Here is a 25,786-nt window from a genome sequence, read left to right on the forward strand (position 1 = left end):
TTACATTCATGGTATATGTTTGTAGGACTTGCCGTAGTTTGTGACGCCACCGTCGAGTGCGATTTCAACGACGGTAACCTGTGCCAGGACTGGAACCAAGGAATCGACGACATCATTGATGAATTCGACTGGTCAGTTGGATTTAGCCGAGGTCAGCTGTCCGACTCCGACACCAACTCGACAAACATTACGCAGAGTATGTAAATATAAGCTGCAAAACCCTAGACATTATGAAAAATATACATGCTAAAAGCCTTTGCAGAATTCCTACTTAAACTAACGCTTAAATAAATAAAGGAGCCCCAGTGAGATGGGAGTTCACAACCTGATGCAATGTACGCCTGCTTCATTTAGGGCTTTAGCATTGCAGAAAGGGAGGGGAGGGAAGAAAAAAACTTGACACACAGTCTGATGGGTCCGACCCCATGTATACAAAATTAGACTAATGTTTAGTCCCTGAATATATATGATTTTGATAGCAACTAATAATCACATTTAAACTGAAAAGGATCCCCAGTGAGATGTGAGATTCTGAACCTGAGGAAATCTAGACTTGCTTCATTTAGGGCTTTAGCATTGCAGGGAGGGCTAGGCAGTAGGGATATTAATGTGGTTCAGGGACTGTGAGACTTACTATATTCCATATATATCATAGCATGTGTTCATTAATAGTGATGAAACGAGTTGATCTCTATAGAAGGTGTTCGCATCTTGTAAGACCGATGGCACCGGTCACGATCAAGTATCGATTACTTGTTATTGTTATAATAGGGGTGATGTTTTCTGTACAAATAGTATTGCAGCAGGTAAACACGCTAGTTTGATATGGCTGCAATATTGGTATTGCTGCTGTCTCAGTATTATGATAATTTCATGTGAACACCTTTACCTTTCAACAATGCTTACAAGTGTCTTGTATACCGTCGTTGCAGGACACGCTTGTCAGTGATTCTCAGTGATCCATTCATTTAATTTTCACCGATATTTGGTCTTTGTGGTTTTGGGGGGTTAATGGTTATTTTCTGGCCATGACGTCTTATGTTTGCTTTTGGTAACACACATACACAGAATGTCAAACTGTCCATGAGTCAGACCCGGCATAGCTTCAGAGATTACGGATAGTTCGGGAACTGTGGGAGACACGGCCATTTACCTGCTGAAAACAAATAGAGTTGATGTGTTTTTGGAAACATACATGCCTTGTGAAGGAAAGTGCATTTGGGAGGAAAAAGAATGGAGTATTTCATGTATGAGTTATTACTCTCGGTACCTTCATGACGTTAAATACGTTTCACTTGCTTCGTCGTAATGGTGTCCGAAAAGGACAATAGCGATGTTCTGTTTAATTGGTATTTTAGAAGTTGATGAATAATAAGAAAGGTAAGATATTTTAAGGATGACAACTTCTTTATCATCTCATGATGCGACGTTTCAGTATAGGTTCTTATACCGCTGTCGAGCAAAAGTGAACTACGACAGCACAGAATTGTCGCCACATTATTGTCTATATCCATTGCTGCTGTTCGTGTTAATCCCTTTGATGCACACCCTCATGTTGTTTTACTTAATCCCTGTTTGATGTCTGTTATGCGCTGTAGTACTTCACTGAGTTTAACTTTATGCCTCTTGTTGCATTAAGCGAACTAAATCATACCAAAGTGGTATTCACGTTAATTGCATGAAGATACTTATTTTACAAACAAAATGTTTGTGGTGTTGTTTCATTAACATTCTTTTGTGAGTTAGTTTTATGCCGCACTCAGCAATATTCCAGCTATATGGCGGCAGTCTGTAAATAATCGAGTCTGGACCAGACAATCCAGTGATCAACAGCATGAGCATCGATCTGCGCAATTGGGAACCGATGACATGTGTCAACCAAGTCAGCGAGCCTGACCACCCGATCCCGTTAGTCGCCTCTTACGACAAGCATAGGTTACTGAAGATCAATATTCTAACCCGGACCTTCACTGGTCTTAACATTCTTTAAAACGGTTTAGCCGCCAGTGAGGTATTTAAGTCTTTTGTTGAACTTCAGACTTATAGAACATGACCTGAAGTCTTCGCGGTGTTAGAATCAGCACGTAGTGGTCAACTCGGATCTCTTGTAGATCAGAAGCTAGGTCATGAATGACGTGGGGATTACAAGGATTGGGTTTTCAGAGCAATGTATGCGTACTGATCTACTCTTTGTCAAAATAAATGTCGTGTTTTATTTTCAACTAGCATATTTGCGTACCCTACAATCCAATTTGTATTAATTAAACCAATGCATAACAGTTTCAGATATTTAACGCGATGTACTTCGCCTGAATAGAATAGCAGGCCATGAAATGTGGCTTGGAGATGAAGGTGTCCACAGCATCACAATAAACACGCCCAGTCATTGGACATTTGTCTTGCACCAGAACACATCGTTAATGTACATGTGCGCGGCTATCCTGTGCCACATGTCTCTATCTATGAATTGCCTACTGATAGCAATATTGTTCATTATCTGCATGTAAATCAGTATGATTATTGTGAACATTATTGTCGTCATTACTACCTATGCTTTACTGGGGCGGTGGCATAGTCTAGTGGTTAAAGCGTTCGCTCGTCACACCGAAGACCCGGGTTCTATTTCATACACGGATACAATGTGTGAAGCCCATTTCTGGTGTCCCCCGCTGTGATGTTGCTGGAATATCATGGGAGGCACAAATAGCCCATATGTCTTATTACTGTAATTGTGCAGTTACATCTCTTGTATTGCCTTGAGCTGCTTATCGAGGGTTCGAATCCAAGATTCGACCTATTATGATCATTCTGTCAGCACCATATGAAACCTTTGGACATTTCTGCCACAAAAGACGCTATACTAAACTCTTTCACACATTTTGCTATGTAGAGATATCTTATCCAACAATGAAATTATGTCATAATTTTGAATTGTCCTTTATCCTACAGTCGGAGACTATTTCTTCTACATGGCTACAACAGACCGGTCGCCCAATCACAGAGCTGTATTTGCATCCCCTGTCATGACGTCACCAGACGGTCATGTGAACATCACGTTCCTCTACTGTATGTTTGGGGACCACACCCAAAGTCTCAGTGTCTTTATCAAGGATATGTCTTTAGTCTCGTATGAGTCCGAGATTTGGTCACGTGACGGCAAGGATGCGGACGTGTGGACATCAGTTATTGAACGCGCGAATGTCACAGGTCCATTCAGGGTGAGAACAACAGGATGGGTTTTTAAAAATAGTATATGTATGTTACTGTACTTGTGTACCCCTCTCTGTCTAATCATGTTCCTATATATTTATCACACTCTTCGTCTTTGTATATGCTTATATATTTATCACCCTCTCTGTCTATTCGTCTCTGTATGTTCCTATATATTTATCACCCTCTCTGTCTATTCGTCTTTGTATGTTCCTATATATATACCACACTCTGTGCCTATTCATCTTTGTATGTTCCTATATATATTTATCTCACTCTTCGTCTTTATGTGTTCTTATATATTTATCTCACTCTCTGTCTATTCGTCTTTGTATGTTCCTATATATTCATCACACTCTCTGTCTGTTCGTCTTGTATGTTCCTATATATTTACCTCCCTCTTTGTCTATTCGTCTTTGTATGTTCCAATATATTTACCTCCCTCTCTGCCTATTCGTCCTTTTATGTTCCTATATATTTATCACCCTCTCTGTCTATTCGTCTGCGTATGTTCCTATACATTTATCACCCTCTCGGTCTAATTGTCTAATTGTGTCAGAGTGCTTCGTCTCTTTGACAAAGTATGTTCCTATATATTTATCACCCTCTCTGTCTAATTGTGTCAGAGTGCTCTTATAGTGCTTCGTCTCTTTGACAAAGTATGTTCCTATAAATATGTTCCTTGGTGTGGTTTCCTCTTCATCTGTCTCCTTCCGTCTATCCATATGCATTTACATCTGTCCACTATTCATGCTCACATCTATAGACGTTTCTTTACAATTGCTTGTCTATGTCTGTTCCACTGTGTATGTCCATGTTCCTTTATAAGTCCCCATGGCCCCTAGTATGGTGATCTACCTTCATCTATATCCCGTTTTTACATTGTCTTGCTATTGCTAGTTAAACTGTTTTAGATTTAGTTACTAGCTTTAAATGGATACCTGTGATACCCTAGTAGTTTTACTGTTCTTCGTCAACAGGCTTTTATTTTTAATTTTATTGATCTATAATATACTTATTAATTGTTCTCGTCACGATATGGCTGAAATATTGCCGATGTGACGATAAATATTAACTCACTCACTCACTCATGTTCCTTTACGTCTCTATAGCTTCGGGGCGGTGGGGTAGCCTAATGGTTAAAGCGTTGGCTCGTCACGCCGAAGACCCGGGTTCGAATCCCAACATGGGTACATTGTGTGAAGCCCATTTCTGGTGTCCCCCGCCGTGATGTTGCTGGAATATTGCTAAAAGCGGCGTAAAACCAAACTCACTCACTCACTCTATAGCTTCGTGGCTGTCTCTCTTTAAGTACTAGTATTCATCTGTTCCATTGGTTTATTGTTCTAACATTTAGCACAGTAGGGGTAGTCTGTGAGGGTTACCTGTTCGCTTGTCTCCCTGCAGACCCGGGTCATCGAACGGGAACAGTATGTGGAGCATGTTCTCGCTAACCTTCCAGTGGCAGGGGTATTGTATAAAGAAATCTTCACGCTCACGCTGTTTCTCTTCAGGTGATTTTCCAGGGGAAGGTGGGGAAGGGGTCAGCAGCCATTGCCGTGGATGACATCCTCATCGACAACGCAGGTAAATAAAACATCCATGCTTGCAAACAACTAAATCGGGACTTATAGAAGCCCATAAACTTGTTGAAAATGTAGGCTTGCTTCATTTACGTTTATAACATGATAGGGGCGGTTGGCCGGTAGCCTAGTGGTCAAAGTGTTCGCTCGTCACGCCGAAGACATGGGTTCGATTCTAGACACGGGTTCTGAACCCATTTCTGGTGTCCCCCCGCTGTGATGTTGCTGGAATATTGCTAAAAACGGCGTATACTCACTATAACATGATAGTAGAGGCAGGTTGAAGAGAAAGGATATATTAACTATACAGTTAACTTATATACGGTAAAATAAAGTAATTCTAATGTACTCTCGTGTTGTTTGTGGCAGAGACACCTGTGTTAAATAGAATAATTTACATACTCTTACCAAGGTAAAGGTCACCGGGAAACCGCATTTTGAACATCAGTCCCGTCCCTCTCCGATTCCTCGCAGTTATCGAAAAATAATTAAATTTGTATTCCATGTCAGCCAATCAGAACCGCAGAAATTAGACACACACACACACACTTTGTAATTATGTAATATTAGATTTATGAAGAAAATTAGTCGAAGGAAAAGGGAATAGTAATATAACGATAATGATTTCACTACTCATTATAGTAGTGCCTTATTCTCTGTGGGTACGGTAACAAAACAGCCACGTCAACATCTCTTCCTCTGTGGGATGGAATGTACTAAACAGGTCGATTTTATTTTGTTCGCAGATATCCTTGAGCAAGATAAAGCGCCCTCAACTCCACCGTCTTTGGAAAATACAAGTACGGAATTGTTCGGAGTGTTCCTACGTGTCACGTCGTGAGAGTAGTACTAATACCCTAATTACTAATCCACACTCATTTACGTGTTCAGTAGGGAGGTAACAAACATTAGAATAAACAGTGTAAGCTGGTGACTTATCATTCTGTACATGTCCGGTGCTGTAGACAAGAACGATAGCGGTCATCGTGACAGATAAGTGACATGTCATTTTCTCTTGCCTTGTCTACTTTGCCTTTTTACGGTGAGAACCACTGTCTTACTTCCATATATCGATGGAACCACTCCAATGGTGGGATGCATCGCCTCGCTCTTTGTGTTCAGTTACATCCTTGCAGGATCCTCTTTTCCTGGTTTTGAATCCGGGTTTATGATCCGCGTATGTTCCCTGGACTGTAAGCTCGACACACAATTAAAATGAATTTAACCAAAGAGGCAAACGTCGTAATAAAACTGAGATAATTCTCAGCTTGGGCCGTCTAATAACATACACTAGCAGCTTTGATTACACAATGCCATTTAGAAAATTGTCAAATGTAACATGTGTTATATTTGGGATTACACTTTCTTAGTAAAGTACCGACGCTGGAGATTCGAACCCACACCTCAGAGTCAGGCACCTAATCGCCAGCACACTAGCAGCTTGCTGACATAGGTTCAACTTTCGACTTACTAGTATCACTAGGTTTCTTCTGCTTTACAGCAATGTTTCTAAACTTAGGAACACATATATACTTATGAATTATGAAAAATATGTTTTGTTTAGTGCAAATAGAATAAGAGAAGGGTTAAAATTAGAGGCACCATTTACTCTTCGTCATGGTTTCAAGAAGTATCACGGCAACGTGATCTTAGATAAAATTATGATGAGAAATACTCCAGACCAAAGGTGAGAGTTTATACCTTTACTGGTGGAACATTATCAGTCATTCAACATTATGGTGCATTATACCTTTACTGGTTGAACATTATCAGTCATTCAACATTATGGTGCATTATACCTTTACTGGTTGAACATTATCAGTCATTCAACATTATGGTGCATTATACCTTTACTGGTTGAACATTATCAGTCATTCAACATTATGGTGCATTATACCTTTACTGGTTGAACATTATCAGTCAATCAACATTATGGTGCATTATACCTTTGAGATTCAACGAAATCAACGACACTACAAACAGAATAAGAGAGGGGTTAAAATGAGTGGCATCATTTATTGTATAGCATCATGACGTATAAAGGCAACGCAATCTCAGATAAATATACTGACGTTCAAAAGAAACTACACAACTGATTCTTTGGTAAAATATTTTCCTGAAAACAGCATTAATATTTAAAAAGTGTTTTGATTCTGCATTGTCACAAACATTGTGCATGTGTTTCCAAAAGACCACAGACTTTGTACCCAATTACAACATTGCTAGCAAAATATTGATGGTTTTAATGGGAATAGTCCCAAAACACCAGGTGTGTGCTTTCTTTTGTACGTCAGTATATGTTGAAAAATGCACTAAACCGAGTTCATACCTAAACAGTATCAGCCAATCATCATTATCAGGACGTAATGCATTATTTTATACCTTTCAGACTTAACGACATCAACGACACTGACAACATTTCTACGGCATGACGTCACAAGAACGACACAGACCACCACTAGTGCTCCGGGCATATTTGATGTAGAAACACTCCCACTGATCATTGCAGCGTCCGGCGGGGTAATATTTTGGATAGGAGTCTTGTTATTAATCACGTTTTTCACGTGCAGGAAATCACGGAAATCGAAAAATAGAGTATCACATGAAGGTGATAATATCAATAAAAAACTGCAAACGGTGAGCAACAAAAACAATTCTCTGGATGTGAAGTACGTTCCGAAACATCCAAAGGAAGTCAGGATCTACAAGGTGCCAGACCAAGTAACTTATGATGACTACAAATCGCAGGACCAGATCTACATGGAGAACTACCTGGCTCCAGACCCGGTCTGTAGAAGCTACAGACCACCAGACCAGCTCCGTGTGGAGAAGGACCCGCCCATATATAACAACCAGATACCCTGTGTGTTTAACTACGACGCCCTCACCTCCGACGTCGACACGTCACAGCCACGATATGCACATTGTTCACCCATCCACGACTATGCTACTATATCATGACCAAGGCATTGATGTACATTGTCGCAAACTGAACCAAACCTTGTTAAACCAAACTGTCCTGTTTTCCGTTAGATGGATTAACGGATATTGTCGTATACTAAAAGAAACCTTGTTAATCCAAACTGTCCTGTTTTCCGTTAGATGGATTAACGGATATTGTCGTATACTAAAAGAAACCTTGTTAAACCAAACTGTCCCGTTTTCCGTTAGATGGATTAACGGATATTGTCGTATTTTAAACCAAACCTTGTTAAACCAAACTGTCCCGTTTTCCGTTAGATGGATTAACGGATATTGTCGTATACTAAAAGAAACCTTGTTAATCCAAACTTTCCTGTTTTCCGTTAGATGGATTAACGGATATTGTCGTATACTAAAAAGAAACCTTGTTAATCCAAACTGTCCTGCTTTCCGTTAGATGGATTAGCAAATTCAAAAGGACGTTGTAATAACTATATATTTAAAATTGTAACAGTCATTTGTAGAGAGTCTATCGTCAGTTTATGAGAACTGCTCATAGGCGTTCAGAAAAGAGCATTTCTGACATGTGGTACTAATGTACGCCAGTTTGAAGACGTGTACGCCAGTCTGAAGACGTGTCTTTAAGCAGGGAGACTATATAACGTTGTTGATTATCCCTGCTTTAAGTGAATCTTAAAAGGAGATCGATCTTGAATACATAGGGCATGGTCGTGGAATTGTTTAACGATACCGATCCCCAAATGTGCTGGAGCGTGATTTGAGCACAGACAACAGATGCTGGCTAAATACTACCATTTCCTCCATGCTTTCAGTATATTCATTAAAGTGTCGTAAAACAGTAGGCCCTTTGAAAAACAACGCTGGAGACGACTATTAATGCTCTTCTATAATGCCTATATTACGTGTTCGATGTCCTAGTACAAATCAGTATTGCCTGAGTATTTACATGGTGTGCTTTCTATAATACCCACATACATATGTAAAACTGACTGACGGCCATCTTGTAGAGAGCACTGCCCTATACGACAGTTTCAGCAACTGTGTGAGATGGACACCTGGAAAAACCGTTATTCACCATCCATTCTTTATTTGTATATATGACGAACTTCCATATATCTTTGTAACATATTTACACATCTCTCTGATTAAAGTTTGATAAATGTCTGAGATACCGTACCTACTGACAACTTTGTACAGAACACTGCTTGTAGAATATTCTCCGGCTGGTCGCAAGTACTGTGTCACATAGGACATAGGATGCAAAGACGAAGATGGGTATAGACTATCTTTATGCGGTCTATAAATAATCGTGTCTGGACCAAACAATCCAGTGATCAACAGCATTGAGTATGATCTACACAATTTGGATACGATGACATGTGTCAACCAAGTTAGCGAGCCTGACCACCCGATACCATTAGTCGCCTCTTACGACAAGCATGGGTCACTGAAGATCATTTCTAACCCGGATCTTCATTGGTTGTACTGTCGACTGAATGGACCTAATCACTCGACATAGACATTCATGTGGTTGAATACCAGAGGGTTGTTTTGTAAATCTGTTTCAGAGATTTATGGTAAGAAAGTTTATGTAAATATTGTACATAGCTTCTTGCAATAAAACACCCCATTTTATGTTCTACAGTTGTTGGGTTGTGTTTTAAGCTGTTTGTAACAATAATATCAATACCCTCGGAAGAGACATCAAGAAAAGACTTGTCATATTAAATACACATTGGGAACTGTTTGTGTTGTTGTTTAATGTCGCACTCAGCAATTTTCCAGCTATATGACAGCGCCCTGTAAATATTTGACTCTGGAACAGACAACCATGTGATTGATATAATGAGCGTCGATCTACACAACTGAGAGTCACATGACATGTATTAACAAGTTAGCGAGCCTGAGCCTCCTACGATTGGGCTGCCGAAGATCAGTTCTAACCCAGGTCTTCACGGGTCCCTCGGGAACCGAAAACTTGCCCCAGACATGACGAGCTAGTGTGTAACCACCATGCTATCCAAACGCTCACAATGTGTTCAACCTTCATGCTTTATGTGAGACAGACTAGTGATTCAAATGGGTTTCAGATCGAGTATTCGGGGCAGGTCTAAGGGAAACAACTCTTCATAAGAATAATAAAAGCTACCTACCAACAGTGCACGTGTTTTCCTAGCCCGAAGATTGATAGAGATGATGTATGAAAACGGCAGTACACGGAGCCCCAGAGCGACGTCCAGTATATTCAGGGATGAATGGCCACTGTACGTGAAGTATGCGTTTACGTGTGTATCAGGGTCGGATATAGTGACCCTAAAGCAAATATATCAGAAAGCCCACACAACTCGGATACAGCTAGATTTCCTCAGATTCAGGCAAGGTTAGATTGTCAGCTTCAGGGAAAATGTGTCTCAGTGTGTTTTGTTATATGTGTGTGTTTTACTGTGTGTGTGTGTGTGTGTGTGTGTGTGTGTTAGTCAGTTACATTGCGTTGTGTGTGTGCACACAGTTCATTTTCATCCGTTTTCACGAGAGTTTCAATGGTCATTTAATAAACCTTCAGGACAATTTTAAAAATAAATAAATAGGTGTGTGTGCGTGCGTGCGTGCGTGCGTGTGGGTGGGTGGATGGGTGGGTGCATCCCCCCTCTGGATCCGCCTATGTGTATTCACATTCACATGAGACGTGATTGTCAGGCCACTCCAGGTTACAAGCTTCACAATTTTGAGAAAGTGTCGAACTTGTCTTGATCTGGTCATGATTATATTTTTAGATATATTCACGCTGACTCATTTTGTTAGGTGATGTTAGATACTTTTAAAAAGATTCTGGAATTAAATTGACGATTTTATAAAGTTACATGTTAAGTGCACAAAAATAGCAGCTCAGAAGTGATTAAAATATTGACGGTTATTAAATGAAATGTTTTTCTGATGTCCCATATTTATTACCCGGCTTACTTCGGGTCCCTGTTGGGACATAAGGTTGCAGTAAACTCTCTCCAGTTACCCGGCTAATGTATCTTATTTGCACATATGCCTTATTCAGATGAACGATAAGCTATTAAGCATACAACGGAATATTTGTTTTACAAATAAATATGTTTAAACCGTATGTGTCTGAGGTGCTACAACACCATGTTGTTGGGCGATCCCAGCTGTATAGAGAGTCTGTGTGGTTTATGATGGTTTACGCAAATATTTTGTTGGGCCTTTCAGGTTAAGAATATATTGACAACTCTTGGTTTTGGTGGTATATGGTATAGGCAAGAAGTGAATGTCTCTTATCTGCCTGTCATTAAACAAAGACTTATTGATAATGCTTTTCAGTCTATTGAAAGTCAGTTATCCAGTTATTCTAAGTGCAGACTGTATAAAGATGTTATTGCTACTTTCACTTTGCAAAATTATCTACAAAAATCAATTCCTGCAATATATACAAAATTATTTGGCTAAATTTCGACGCTTTTCACATAACTTATACATTGTAACATTGAGGTGTAATAATATTGATACAAACAATAGAAGATGTCTGTCCTGTTCCAGTGATATAGAGGATGAATTCCATTTTGTTTTAAAATGTCCTGTTTATAATGATTTAAGGAAATTGTACATTAAACCTTACTTTTGAAAAAATCCATCAATTTACAAACCGTTCCACTTCTTAAGTATCCAGAATGTTAAACAACTCTGTAATCTTGGTAAATTTCTATTCAAGGCTTCAAAGTTAAGACTAAATTTATTGCAAAATGTGTTTGTATGTTCTCAATATTATACCAAATCAACCACCCTGTCTATATTCAAAATGTAAATTTTCATGTTCACCACCGATTAGCCGTACAGCTAAAGGTAGATAAAGCATTGAATTGAATTGGGTTAATAATCACATTCAATTTGTATAAAATCACAAGTTTGACTTTAGTAAATATCCGAAACAGGGATTCGATTGTTAGCCGAAGCGCGTGTGTGAATAAACAAAAGGTTTGTTAAATGATTGTTACGACAATTAATCTGTGCAAACACGTGTCTATTGTGTCGGTTCTGCTCTAGTAATTCGCCGTGGAGACCGTATCTGACTGCTTAATGTTTAACAACATATTGAAAGGGAGAACAGGTATGTCATCAATTAAGAAATATCACAATGGAAATGGAGGAGTTAGAGATCATGAAATTACTTGGGGTCTCTGTCGCGAGGCTTTTCGACATTCATGTCTATTTATCACAGAACAAGTCAGTATTTTAAATTTCGAAATTTTAAAGGTGTATCGTCAATGTTTTACATCAAAATCGACATATGACATTTCTGTTATAAGGTAAGTGCGAAATCATGAATTATTATTTTTCACTTTTACAACGGAATATAAAAAAATGTATATTAAATTACATTTTCACTGCATTTTGAAAATAGTTTGGCATGAGACAATTCGAACTTGGAACCTTCATTTATGAGCAACGATCCGTTTCAGCTGACGTCCCGCGCCAAACAAGAGTTATCTTATCTTGAGTTATCGTCCTTGAACTTTGATGGCGGAAGAAGTTGTCTGAAGAGGTAATTTCTTCCCTGTGTTCAAAATCAACTCGCAATAATATCTACATGTGTCGATATTTTGTTTAAGGAGTTCCGTAAGCCGATGTTGTAATCAATTATCTAAACATCGAAGGTGTATAGCGTCGCAAATTTGAGGAAAATAGACGAAAATTCTTTTCTCAGTTGGGGGTCACAAGTGTGTCGAAAATCTGAATTGAGACAAAAGTTTCCATGCTCGGGTCAATTCGGTTCATAAATACCAACTTTTCTCAAAAGAAGAGTCCAGGTATGATATTCCTATCATCTCGGAATTACTCTGTGATGTGTATTGCGTGTAACAGAACTGAGACTGAGTGAAATCCGCGCCTAGATTTTTGTCGAGTTTCTAATGTTAAAGTGTACACATAACCATTTCATAAGTTTTCCTGAAATTAATCCACTTCTCATCAGAAATGAATGTGATATTATTACATGTTTCAGTGCTTTCCTTGAATTCCCATGTGTCTATGTACGTTAAAGTCTTTGCAAGTTAGATATGTTACACACTGAATTGTTTATGCTTTGTTTTATCCAGAATTACTCCATTGCCATTACAATAATACTACCACTGTCTGCCCTATTTGGTTATTTGTCTGGTATTAGACCGGCATATGTAGAGTTATTGTCTAAAAAACTTTGTGAATGAGCTCTGTGTACATGAGGACTCATAAATTTTTTTTGAGAACTAGTGTAAACCTTAATTTTATAGTCCTCAGACTTTGTTAATGCTGCTTGAACAAGACAAACATCTTTTAGATTTACTATATTTATTCTTTTTGTCAGTTTTATTCAGTTCCAGGTTCAGAATTATAATGATTACAAGGCAATGTGAACTATGATTACTAGATTCTTAGTGGTCCTGTATATGCTGAGTACAGTTTGGGTATCTTGGACATGAATTTTTTTGACATTACAGACTAATACAGATTAGAGCTAGTGATAGACAATATTACAAATGTTCAGTTTTCAGTGTGTTTTCTGTTAAATGATCAGTTGTCTTGTATCTATGACCTGGTATCAGACAAGATTTCCCAGTTTTGTGTAGTGATGTAAGCATCCATGTAACACATCCTATATTTAGGATTACATTTTCTCAGTAAAGTACTGATTCTAGTACTTTTGTTGGGTTGAGTTCCGTTTGGAAATCGAACCCATGACCTTAATTATGGGCTAAAGATGCAGAAAATGTCTACTACTACTACTACTACTACTACTACTACTACTACTACTACTACTACTACAATGAGAACAATATAAATAATGGTTTATATTTGTGCCTTAAGCAGATTGAAATGATCTTTAGTCATAATTACTGATGGCACTGGTGGTAATAATGTATTCAGCTAAAGCTCAGACTTTCTAGTGTTTGTAAACAGCACTCCCACCCCTACACCTCTCACACACACGTCCTCATTTAATTTGTAGAATTGTAGAATGGCATTTAGACGTGATAACATAAAGGATGAATATTTATGGATGTCAACTTCTGTAATATGAGGGACGTGAAGTTGACATCCATAAATTTTAACCCTGCATATTTAATTCAATCCACTGGTGAAACACAAATTTAAGATGATCAGGAAATACCTGGCTATAAAAGTCCAGTTTCAACCCTTATCAAACTAGGCTAGAGTTAGGTTTTTGCTTGACTAACAAGTCTATGCATACTCCTGAAAAACAGCATCCTTTTCATAAATGTGGTGACTGGCTGACTGCCATGCACTTTTTGTTCTATGTAGATTTAGAAAGCATTTGTACCATCAATTGGGCTTTGACAAATATTTTACAAATCTCTTCATGCTCAAATGTTTTGCTGCAATCCACACACACTGAGTGTCTGTGAGGCAAGGACTCCGAAATGTTTCTTTGACAAATATGATCAAATTATCATGATTATCCTTGCATGCATGGCATTGCCATTTTGCCTGACGTGAATGCAAGTGACAGGAAGTATAGTATGTGATTGGTCAGTAGGAGGGAGAGAGAAGGACCATGAATGTAACTGTAACAGCCATTGGTTGCATTGCAATCATGCCCCAAAATTCCAGTTGAGGTTGGAAGCATGGAAACTGGACTTCTGTAGTCGGGTAACTCCTTGCTGCGGGAACATGACATATGTCATAGCAATGTTATGTTTGAGGCAGTTATTTGTATTTGAAAAGTAAGGATTTACTTACCTTTAGTATTAGCTTGCAAACCCTCTTTACTTTCCAAGGATTGTTGATGAGTTTGTGGCACTGGTTGAAAAGTGAAGTTCACTCCTCAGTGTAGTGTCACACAGTTCGTGAGTAGTAAGTGAGTATGGTTTTACGCCACTTTTGGCAATATTCCAGCAATATCACAGCGGGGGACACAAGAAATGGGGTTCACACATTGTAACCATGTAGGGATTCGAACCCGGGTCTTCAGCGTGACAAGCGAACACTTTAACACTTTAAATGAATATTGATCGATTATCGATAAATATCGGAGAAGTAACTGAGCAAAAATGACTAAAAAAACGGAAATAAATCAACACATTTCACATCAGTGGTGAGTGGTAGCATATTTAGGTTTGGATTAGCATCAAAATGCCACCTGAACATGCTTTAGGAGACCTAACTTTGTGAAGGTTCTGAGTAAATCTAAAATTATTTCATCAAAATAGTTCATGTTCGATATTATCGATTACACCATTTTTATATCGAAAATCATTAATAATGATTCCTATGTATGATATTTTCATTTATCAATCTTTTTAGCCAGCCCTGCTTGGAGCAAACCTCATAGATACTAGAACCATGCTTAATGGTATTTTTGAACCCCGAGAAATTATAGTTCTGTGCTCAGGTGTCAAATCCATCTTCAGTTTTAATGGTGTCCCTACGTCAGAAGTGGTTGCCAATTGGCCTTACATGCTGCATATCGCTGGGAAGTAGTGCCACAGTAAGACTACCTTGGGTATTTATTGTGCGATTGTTATTCTTTGTTTTGTGGGAATAGATATTGTGATACATTAGGCCTGTAGTGATACATACTGCCACACTCCAGATTGTTTTGTATTGTATCAGTGCATATGACGATACTTCAGTCTAGTGTTGAAATATGTTGAGATACTTGAGTATTGTACTGATACATATTCCGATACTTTTGATGTTTCATTTTGTGTCAGTAAATATCTGAGTTTCTAAGATTGTCAGAGCCATACCTGTGCTTGTCAGTTTCACCAACAGTGTATCTCCAGCATCTCTGGCGTCCTTCCCACATCATACTGACACGCTGATAAATAACTTAAATACTGTTGTAACTTGTGTTAATTCCAACTCACAGCTAAATCAAGTGCTGATTTCTTTCCTTTGAGAAAGTAAGATATCTAGCCACTGTTATGAACAGACTCTTGAAGATATCCCAAAATGAGCTGAATTCGACGTTCTGGTGATTTCGATGATTGCATTGCATGCGCTATATCGGGGGAGTACGTGTGCGATCGGAGTGCACAAACAGTTTCACTGGTAGGGCGGGTGCCCAGTCGCTGTCATGAGAAGTTTTATTGACAATGGCAATCGGGAAGTAAAGTTATATACAAAGCAAACAAACATCAATATTATTTACCCGAGATCGTTAATACCACTTCAGATGCAAAATCAGTTGCCTTTATAACAAAAAATAGAAAGCGAAAATTCAGTTAGATCAGTCGTCTGCTGGTGACAGGCAATATATAAATAGGAAGCCACGTGATCACAACACTCCCTCGCAGTGCGGAGCAAAAAGTATGGCTCATCGTCGAAAACCCATACAAAATACCCGCATGTTACGAGCGGCAACAGTTTCGCCGATACGATGCCATCAACACTATATTTGTAGGGAACACTTGATATTTTTGTGTGAAATAGATGAACATGTCCTTTATCACTCAAGGTTAGTAAAATAAAAGCTTTAAAGGGTATTACAGATAAAAAATATGTTTTTGTCTTACATCGTCGAAAACCCCTGACACCGGGATATTGACTGTTTGTGTTACAGTGTGCAATTTGACATCATTGACATGTCTATAGAGACTATATTGGGTGTGTGGGTGGAATCCGTTAGTGGTGGTCTGATCAATTGAAATAATCGAAGATTGGTCGCAGTCACTAAACGACCAAGCAGTCGATCATGTTTTCTCATAATCGAACACAAACAATTCTGGAACACTTGTTTGCATTAACAATATTTTTCACAAGGTTGGTTTTGTCTGTTACATTTCATGACCACTACAAGCTCGTTCCAAGTCATGATTGAATTTATCATAAAGACTCCAAGAAATTAATGTTCCTAACCTACTAGTCATCCTTTAAAGATGTGAAATTTGCAAATGCATTTTGTGCAATTTGCAAAAACACCAAAGAACTACATGGTTTTTTCTTTATTTTTTTGTCCATTAACAAAAATAATCAGGAAAATTTCATAAATGACGCTTAACCAATTATTTTCGATGATTGATCGGTTGTAATGAACCAATTATCAATTATGAGAATTTTACCAATTCCCAGCACTAGAATCCGTTACATTTCTTAAATTTGTTTATGAATCTGATGTCCTGACCAAATATGCAAGGTTAATAAATTAGTTTGAAAACATATCTTATTTTGCTGCTGAAATCTTCCTTTTTCACTACAGAATTATTTGGCAAACATTTAAGTGGAGAATAAATCGAGGAGTAACAAGTCTGGCTCCTTGATCTTTCTTATACACCCCAAAGTTCACATAGCCTCTTATAGATCAAAAGGAAAGTCTCAAATACATCCTTTTTCTTCCAATCTACCAAGCAGCAATTTGCACCTAAGAAAATCTAAAACCAATTGAACATGTCTGGTAAGCATGGTAAGTGGTAATGTTAACGCATGAGTTAACCCTGCACTCCGTTATGACACATGGCTTGGTGGTAGATGTAGTAGGTTCAAGATACACAATTTCAGGGCTATGAAACTCAAGGAACCAAACGGTAGCCTGTCATTTTGATTAGAGTGAGTTAATGAAGCTGTGTCTTCAGCCCGTTCCCTTGGGATTCCAAGTTAGAGCAGATTGATCTGTCTTCATCTTTTCCAATTTAAGCATTAATAATTCTTTCTGAAGCTGAAGCACGTCAATCCGCAACAATGTTATTTTCCTGGAAAGGTCTTTGTCACTGAGGTGTCCCTTCATTATGCAGGGTAGAACTTGCAGGAAATAAACATTGTTGCAGATTGACAGTTTTTTGTATGCAAGTTCGTTATAATGGTTGTTTTGAGCACACTTATCTATTGTTTATTCATAAACAAAACAAGTATCATACCTGTTATAACTGTTGGGGGCTGGGCTCTGTGAGGATTCCTAACATTTGCTCACTCTAAGAGTACTCCTAAGAGTAACTCTTAAGAAAATTCGGAAACTTAAGAGTAACTCTCACAAAATTCTCAGTATCTTCTACACTTAGGAGTAACTTTTAATTCTTAGAATTTTTATAAATACGGCCCCAGGTTTCCAGCACATTCTGCTGTTCATGGCAGGTGATTCATGTATTCGGATGGCATCATGACCTGGTTGATAATGTCATCATCACTCTCTGGGTAGTCTCATCCAGATGGGATTATTTCATGTATGTTGGCTGCTGTCTCTGATGTAGCTGGAACATTCCTAGATGCAGTGTAACGCAGTAAACAAAATAATCTTCAGCTTGTTGACTCCTTGTGCATAGAAGCAGAATATTATAATGTATGTTCATTCAATTTTTAGGCAGAGGTACAGATAAGCTGCGTATCTGCGTAAATTACGCAAATATTTATGTGAAAACTCAATTCCTATTAAGTCTATTGTGTACAAGTATGCTTGAAGTTTTGTTAATCCTCAATAAATGTGATCTTACATGCGTACACACAAAAATGTCAAATCGTAGCTTGCGTACCGGTGGATAGATAAAATAACTGAGGTATGTTGAGAGGTTCCATTTCAGGACATGAACTTGACAACTTGCAGTCTTTCTTATCGTTTCCCATATTACAGATCAAATGTAAATCACAAACACTAACATTTAAACTTTATTATATTTTTAAAATTAATGGAAAATGGCAAAATACCCAATTGAGTTTGAGTGAGGTGAGTACAATTTATTTCGTTACTCAAAGGAAAATTAGGATACCCAATTGAGAGGAAGACAAGGGAGTACATAACTCAATGACCAAAAAAGTTATCTGTAGCTCTGGTAACCTGCTGACTCTGATGTAGCTGGAACGTTCCTAGATGCAGTGTAACGCAGTAAACAAAATAATCTTCAGCTTGTTGACTCCTTGTGCATAGAAGCAGATATTATAATGTATGTTCATTCAATTTTTAGGGCTGGCTAAAAAGATTGATGATCAGAAATATCGTCTATAGAAAAGAATATTAATGATTGTCGATATGAAAATAGTGTCATCGATATTATCATGCATACAATTTTTGTGATAGAATAATACACAAAGTCAGATTTTTATTCATGGGTTGCTTCTAAATTTTGCTCGGGGCGGTGGGGTAGCCTAGTGGTTATTTTTATGGGTACAATGTGTGAAGCCCATTTCTGGTGTCCCCAGCCGTGATATTGCTGGAATATTGCTAAAAGCTACAGGATGCTCACTTTCACTCACTTAGTCACTCACTCACCTCCTCACTCACCACTCACTCACTCCTCCACTCACTCCTCCTCCTCACTCACTCACTCACTCACTCCTCACTCACTCACTCACTCACTCACTCACTCACTCCTCACTCACTCCTCCTCACTCACTCACTCACTCACTCACTCCACTCACTCACTTGCTCAGGATGCTGTTTTGTTGGTTATCCATGCATAAACATGTCACCTCTCACCATTGGTGTGAAATATATTCATTTCTTTAAGACTTTTTTTTCATTTTTGTTCAGTTACTTTTGGTTTTTATCGAATATTTGTTGATATTTCGTTAACGATTATCAATCTTCATGATTAATGTCAATAGCCTGCCATAGCAATACCTGTGTGACATGACACTCTCATAAAGTAGGTCTTTTCCACATGTCAGAAATATACCTTAACCTTAACTTTGTTGCTTAGCAACATAGGCAGATTGGAGAACACCCTGGATACAGGGAACGCGGCAGTCTGGAGCACTGCAATTCGTTGCATAGAGTTGTGTCCCTTTGGTCCCTGTCAGCACCACAGGGGCGGTGGGGTAGCCTAGTGGTTAAAGCGTTTGCTTGTCATGCCGTAGACCCGGGTAGACCACATGGGTACAATGTGTGAAGCCCATTTCTGGTGTCCCCTGCCTTGATATTGCTGGAATATTGCAAAAAGCGGCATAAAACTATACTCACTCCACTCACACTCAGCACCTCGTCTGTGACAAATGGTAAATTTGTGATTAATACTGTAAAGGCTGCATCACTTCAGACTTCCTGTATAGCTGTAATACTGCTGAAACCGATACTCACATAAGTGAGTGAGTTTGTTTAGTTTTACGCCGCGCTCAGCAATATTCCAGCTATGTGGCGGTGTTCTGTAAATAATTGAGTCAGGACCAGACAATCCAGGGATCAACAGCATGAACATCGATCTACGCAATTGGGATACAATGACATGTGTCAACCCAGTCAGCGAGTCTGACCATCCGATCCCGTTATTTGCCTCTTACGACAAGCATGGGTTCCTGAAGATCATTTCCAATCCAGATCTTCATGGGTCCACACTCACATTAAAGGCTTAGCCCTTTGAGAGAGAAAAGTGATTGTGGTGGTGGTGGAATTGGGTTTAACGTTGGGCTTGAGAATATTTCGCTCATATGGCTGCGTGTGTACCTGCTGCTTGTACTAGCCCAGACTTGTTAAAACTTACAACTGACTTTGACTTTGTGCTTTATCTTTTCAGGAAATAGGAACTCACCAGTTTGACTTTAGCCGAAGATGTGATCTGGTCCTACCAGCCTCATCTCTGAAACTGTCAGAATGGCTTCGGGTCCCAGTTCGCTTTTAGCAGCTGCACCAGGAAACTGCTGGGTAGCAACTGCATGATGTGTATGGGTGTGCCTGCACTCAACTACGCCTATATGAACATGATGAGGAATCCCAATAGTGCTCTTGCTCATTTAGCGGAAAATCAGGTCAATCCTAACCTGGAAACTCAGATCAGAAACCACATTGGTGAGAACTCGCTGATCAGTGTCTTGCATACTCCGGATGGAAAGGTGTTTCGTTGTAACTTGTGTGCCAAGTCGTTCACAGTGTGGACTGAACTCGAAATACACTTACGAACTCACGCTGGTGAAAGTACGGCTACGACTGGTCACATGACCCAAGTGTTCAACGAGGAAGGGGAGACAACTTTCGGTTGTAATCTCTGTGAGAAGAAATTCAAAGTGTGGGGTCACCTGCAAGCTCATATTCGCAGTCATACGAATGTCAACAAGGACAAAGGGCATGTAAACCTGCAGAATCATGTCAATATTCAGAATCAGAATCAGAATCCCAATCAAAACCCTGAAATGCAAAACCTAGAGCTCAGGGACAATGTTCAGAAGTCTCAGAATGAACCAAAGATGAATATTAACCAAGCTAACCTTTCTAACGGTGAAAACATTTTGCAAAAGTTGTCAATTTTCATGTGTAATGTGTGTACAAAAACATTCAAAACACGAGAACAGTTGCAGGAGCACGGGAAACAGCACAATCACAACCTGGATGGAAGGAAAGAAGGTACTTGTATGAACATAGGCACTGATCCAATGGACATTTCTTTTGACTGTAATCTTTGTGCGAGAACGTTTTCTGCTCGAGAGTTGTTTCAGGACCACATGAAGAGTCATGTGAATGACCGTGCTGCCCTCTACATGATGTACACGCCAGACAAGGAGTGTCCCTACAAATGTAATTTCTGTGGGGAGACATTTAAGGTGATGATGAACTTGCAGAACCATATCAAAACGCACATGCTAAATACAAACATAAACACAACGAAGATCAAGACCGAGAAGCAGTTTAAATGCACAGAATGCAAGAAGTCGTACGACGTCTGGGGCCATCTTCAGGCCCACATGAAGAAACACACCGGAGAGAGCAAAAGTGCTGCTCAGCTTGTTGAAGGTCAGATTCCGTTTCAAGTGTGAAGTATGTGAGAAAATCTTTTCTGCCAAAGCTCATTTAATGGGGCACATGAAGAGTCATGGAGATCCGGCTGTTTGTGACATTTGTGGGAAGGAATTCATGTCCCAGAATCATCTTCAGCGACACAGGATTATCCACACAGGGGAACGGCCTCATAAGTGTGATATCTGTGGAATGAAATTCATTCGCAAGGAACACCTGAAGAGACATGTGATGACGCACTTGGCAGACAAGTCAGTCATGTGCGGATGTGACATGTGCGGCAAGTTTTTTAGCCGTCCGGAGCATTTGCGTCGGCATTATCGTATGCACACTGGTGAAAGGCCTTTCAAATGTGACCTTTGTGAGAAAGAATATTCTCGTAAGGATCGCCTCCAACACCACATGAGAAGCCATGAGAAGGAAGTCCGTGATGTGCTGATGAACAGTGCATTCAATATGAATGAGATGGTGGGTCAGACAATGAAACGGTCATCATCAGGTGGTGAGGGACAAACTAGCTCCAACTCCAGTATCTCCAGCCAGTCCTCCAATGGTGATGTCAGCCAACAACAACTGCAACAACAACAGCAACAGCAACAGCAACAGCAACAACAACAGCAACAACAACAACAACAGCAACAGCAACAGCAACAACCTTCTCAGTCTTACCCTCAAGTCTCTAGTGCTCAGCAGTTCTCTCACTCCCCCGATATGAGCCTCAGTCAAGCTTCCATGTCATCCAACAACCAGAATCATAATCACAACAACGGCAACAACGGTGAAGCCCCATCCCATGCAGAGCTTGCTGCTGCCTGCAGCAGTCCTGCCCTTGCCCAGGCACCCATCATCACAGCTGAACAAGCTGTTCGCCTGTCACAGAGCATCAATGTGCCCAACTGCAGTCAGGCCCAGATGATGAACAACGCCATCAAGATTCCGTTAGTGTGCTCTTCCCGGCAACCATCATTGCGCCAGCGATTGCTCTACAGACCATTGGTCAAGGTCTGCACATGCCTGGTCAGAACATTGGACTTGCTGGTCTGCAGGACCGCCAGCACATGATGCATGGACACTCGATGGATGGGAGCTTGGGTCAAGGTCAGATGCTGAACATGCTAAGACAGACTCATACCCCTGTTAGCCATTATGGGAACTCTTGTTAAGGAAACCGGTGTTGTTTAGTTAGTGGTGCACATGAATCCTCTGGTGGTGTACTGACATCCTCGCTGTCTTGACATCCTCTGGTGGTGTACTGACATCCGCTGGTGGTGTACTGACATCCTCTGGTGGTGTACTGACATCCGCTGGTGGTGTACTGACATCCGCTGGTGGTGTACTGACATCCTCTAGTAATGCACCAGCTTCCTCTAGCATCCCTATAGAAGATTGTAGACCAACATCCTAGGGAAATGGTGTTGATAGTGAACTGAGACAGTCTAGACTGGAAGGCTTGATCCTAAGTAGATGACTAACCATGTCCCTGTTAGTCCTACTCAATAGCTTGTCAGTATCAAGTATAGGTCCTTTGATGTACAATATGGAGGTGTGAATTATCATACGCTGTATTAAACGTGAACATTTGTCATGCATCTGTTGTCATGGTAACAAACCGTCTTCACATAGTGCTAGATTTTATGTTGATGATTCAGCAAAGCATCATGTTACTTTTATCACCAACTGGTCATGGTTTTGTTTGAATATTTGAGAAGTATTAGGTCTACAGATATCGTGAACTCTGGCAATGGAAATAGGAGGTTGAAGAGACAGCACCAAATACACCCAAAATGAGCCTCTCAGAATAACAATCTATTTCTGTATTTAGTCAGAGTAGATGCCACTTGAATGTAAAGATGGAGCCATGTATAGTGGATGTATGTTATATGTAGGGACAGGAATGAACAAATTGTCTCAAGTCGCAGAAAGAGGACTGGAATGTGAGAAGCCATCTTGACAAACGATTTATTCACATGTGTTTTTCTGAGGCTGCTTAAGGCTGTGTAGATTGGTGTAGGAAAATGTCCTATCAAATATGCATATTTTAATTCTGCTTATGAGGTTTATGTGCCAAATGATTTAGTTTTAACCTTCATCCTGCTGTCTGAAAGACTGATCGGGTCATTTGCAGCTGACAGTGATGGAATCTAGGCAAGTCTTGTTGTTATCACAAGTGTTCATTTTTTCATAATTGATTTTGCAGATTTTATTAAATTGTTTGGAGCATTGACATGATATATGAGATGAGGTGTCTTCTTATAATAATATAAACATTTAACTGTATATTTTGAAGTTGGTATTGATAGTGGGACCTTAATTCTGCCTCAGACATCAACAGGTTGACTTGCTCTCTCATTTTTGAAGATGCTGGGTATATTTGAAGTTAAAGATGCTGGGTATATTTGAAGTTAAAGATGCTGGGTATATTTGAAGTTAAAGATGCTGGGTATATTTGAACTTAAAGATGCTAGGTTTACTTGAACTTAAAGATGCTGGGTATATTTGAAGTTAAAGATGCTAGGTTTACTTGAACTTAAAGATGCTGGGTATATTTGAAGTTACAGATGCTGGGTATATTTGAAGTTAAAGATGCTAGGTTTACTTGAACTTAAAGATGCTGGGTATATTTGAAGTTAAAGATGCTGGGTATATTTGAAGTTAAAGATGCTGGGTATATTTGAAGTTAAAGATGCTGGGTATATTTGAACTTAAAGATGCTGGGTATATTTGAAGTTACAGATGCTAGGTTTACTTGAACTTAAAGATACTGGGTATATTTGAACTTAAAGATGCTAGGTTTACTTGAAGTTAAAGATGCTGGGTATATTTGAACTTAAAGATGCTAGGTTTATTTGAACTTAAAGATGCTGGGTATATTTGAACTTAAAGATGCTGGGTGTATTTGAACTTAAAGATGCTGGGTATATTTGAACTTAAAGATGCTGGGTATATTTGAACTTAAAGATGCTGGGTTTATTTGAACTTAAAAGATGCTGGGTTTATTTGAACTTAAAGGTCCTGGGTAAAAGAAAGATGCTGGGTATATTTGAACTTAAAGATGCTGGGTATATTTGAACTTAAAGATGCTGGGTATATTTGAAGTTACAGATGCTAGGTTTACTTGAACTTAAAGATATTTTGAACTTAAAGATGCTAGGTTTACTTGAAGTTAAAGATGCTGGGTATTATTTGAACTTAAAGATGCTGGGTATATTTGAACTTAAAGATGCTGGGTATATTTGAACTTAAAGATGCTGGGTATATTTGAACTTAAAGATGCTGGGTATATTTGAACTTAAAGATGCTGGGTTTCTTTGAACTTAAAAGATGCTAGGTTTATTTGAACTTAAAGATGCTGGGTATATTTGAACTTAAAGATGCTGGGTATATTTGAACTTAAAGATGCTGGGTTTATTTGAACTTAAAGATGCTAGGTTTCTTTGAACTTAAAGATGCTAGGTATATTTGAACTTAAAGATGCTAGGTTTATTTGAACTTAAAGATGCTGGGTATATTTGAACTTAAAGATGCTAGGTTTATTTGAACTTAAAGATGCTAGGTATATTTGATGCTGGCATCAAAAACATAAGAATTTCATGATTTTAGTTGCAGCATTTAAGACCTTAGTAATTAAGATATGTTTTGAAGTATTTTCTCTTTGTTCTTTGTTTTGTCAACCTTATTTTCACAGCTGTTTAGGACAATTATGAATAATGCGGTAGTACTGAGTAAAATTACTTTTGAATATAGGTCGCTATGAATATTGACAAACTATTGTAAAGTTTGGGGTTGGTAAATACTTTAAAATTTGATTTCGACTGAGAAGGTTATTTTCTGCTCTGAATTAGTCGGAGAATTGCAACTCATCCGAACAAATTTAAACTGAAGTAATGGGTCACACTAGGAAGGGAAATAGACTTTTTCTGTAAGTGTTTTGGACTTTAACCTGTTCTCAAATAAATTTTTATTTCATTGTTTAGCAGAGCAATCTCAAAAGGAATATGGAAATTAAAGACAGCCGTCATGACCAGACATACTTTAGTGCTTGCATACCATTTTGAAATCCATTTCTGTAGTCAGTGGTCAGGGAAGTAATACGAGCCATTGAGTGATAAAAGCTAGTTTTAGTGCGTCAGTACAAGGTAAAAACAATGCTGAAAAGCAACAATATATCTATACTAACAATCAAAATATTTGTGTGAATAGAGACACTTTTCTGCAATATGTTTATTTTGTTTGCCAGTAAATGACTTTTTGTGTGTTAAGTGTTCAATTGAATGTTTGTTGATATACATTATTCTTTCGCATTTAATTTTCTCATACACATACTCTGTATTTTACGCTGCATGGCCATTTCATAATGTACACTGACTGACCACACATCACTTGTTAGAATCGA

The 25,786-nt window shown here is 38.9% G+C and overlaps 1 protein-coding gene and 1 long non-coding RNA gene across 4 annotated transcripts; both read left to right on the top strand.

Moving 5' to 3' along the window:
- Positions 1-3,202: 3,202 nt before the first annotated feature.
- LOC124260646 lies at positions 3,203-7,199 on the top strand. The gene is made up of 4 exons (XR_006894143.1): positions 3,203-3,218; positions 4,725-4,797; positions 5,540-5,593; positions 7,183-7,199. It is a non-coding gene; the product is annotated as an uncharacterized LOC124260646 (long non-coding RNA).
- Positions 7,200-12,245: 5,046 nt separating this feature from the next.
- LOC124260634 (zinc finger protein 37-like) lies at positions 12,246-22,591 on the top strand. 3 transcript variants are annotated; one of them, XM_046694958.1, is made up of 2 exons: positions 12,246-12,285; positions 20,187-21,600. In XM_046694958.1, the coding sequence occupies exon 2, from the start codon at positions 20,319-20,321 to the stop codon at positions 21,411-21,413; it is 1,095 nt and encodes a 364-aa protein (XP_046550914.1). In that variant the 5' UTR covers positions 12,246-12,285; positions 20,187-20,318; the 3' UTR covers positions 21,414-21,600. The 3 variants fall into 3 exon arrangements, with proteins under 3 accessions (XP_046550914.1, XP_046550915.1, XP_046550916.1); XM_046694959.1 differs by lacking the exon at positions 12,246-12,285 and adding an exon at positions 12,306-12,550; XM_046694960.1 differs by lacking the exon at positions 12,246-12,285 and adding an exon at positions 12,309-12,550 and having other exon boundaries at positions 20,187-22,591.
- The last annotated feature ends 3,195 nt before the right edge of the window (positions 22,592-25,786 follow it).

The sequence above is a fragment of the Haliotis rubra genome, unplaced genomic scaffold, assembly GCF_003918875.1.
Source record: "Haliotis rubra isolate DU_JTF1 unplaced genomic scaffold, ASM391887v1 Scf770, whole genome shotgun sequence".
Classification (NCBI taxonomy): domain Eukaryota; kingdom Metazoa; phylum Mollusca; class Gastropoda; order Lepetellida; family Haliotidae; genus Haliotis; species Haliotis rubra.

Excerpts from the sequence above, each read along its gene's own strand:
- LOC124260634 (XM_046694958.1), top strand. The coding sequence starts at position 20,319 with ATGATGTGTATGGGTGTGCCTGCACTCAACTACGCCTATATGAACATG.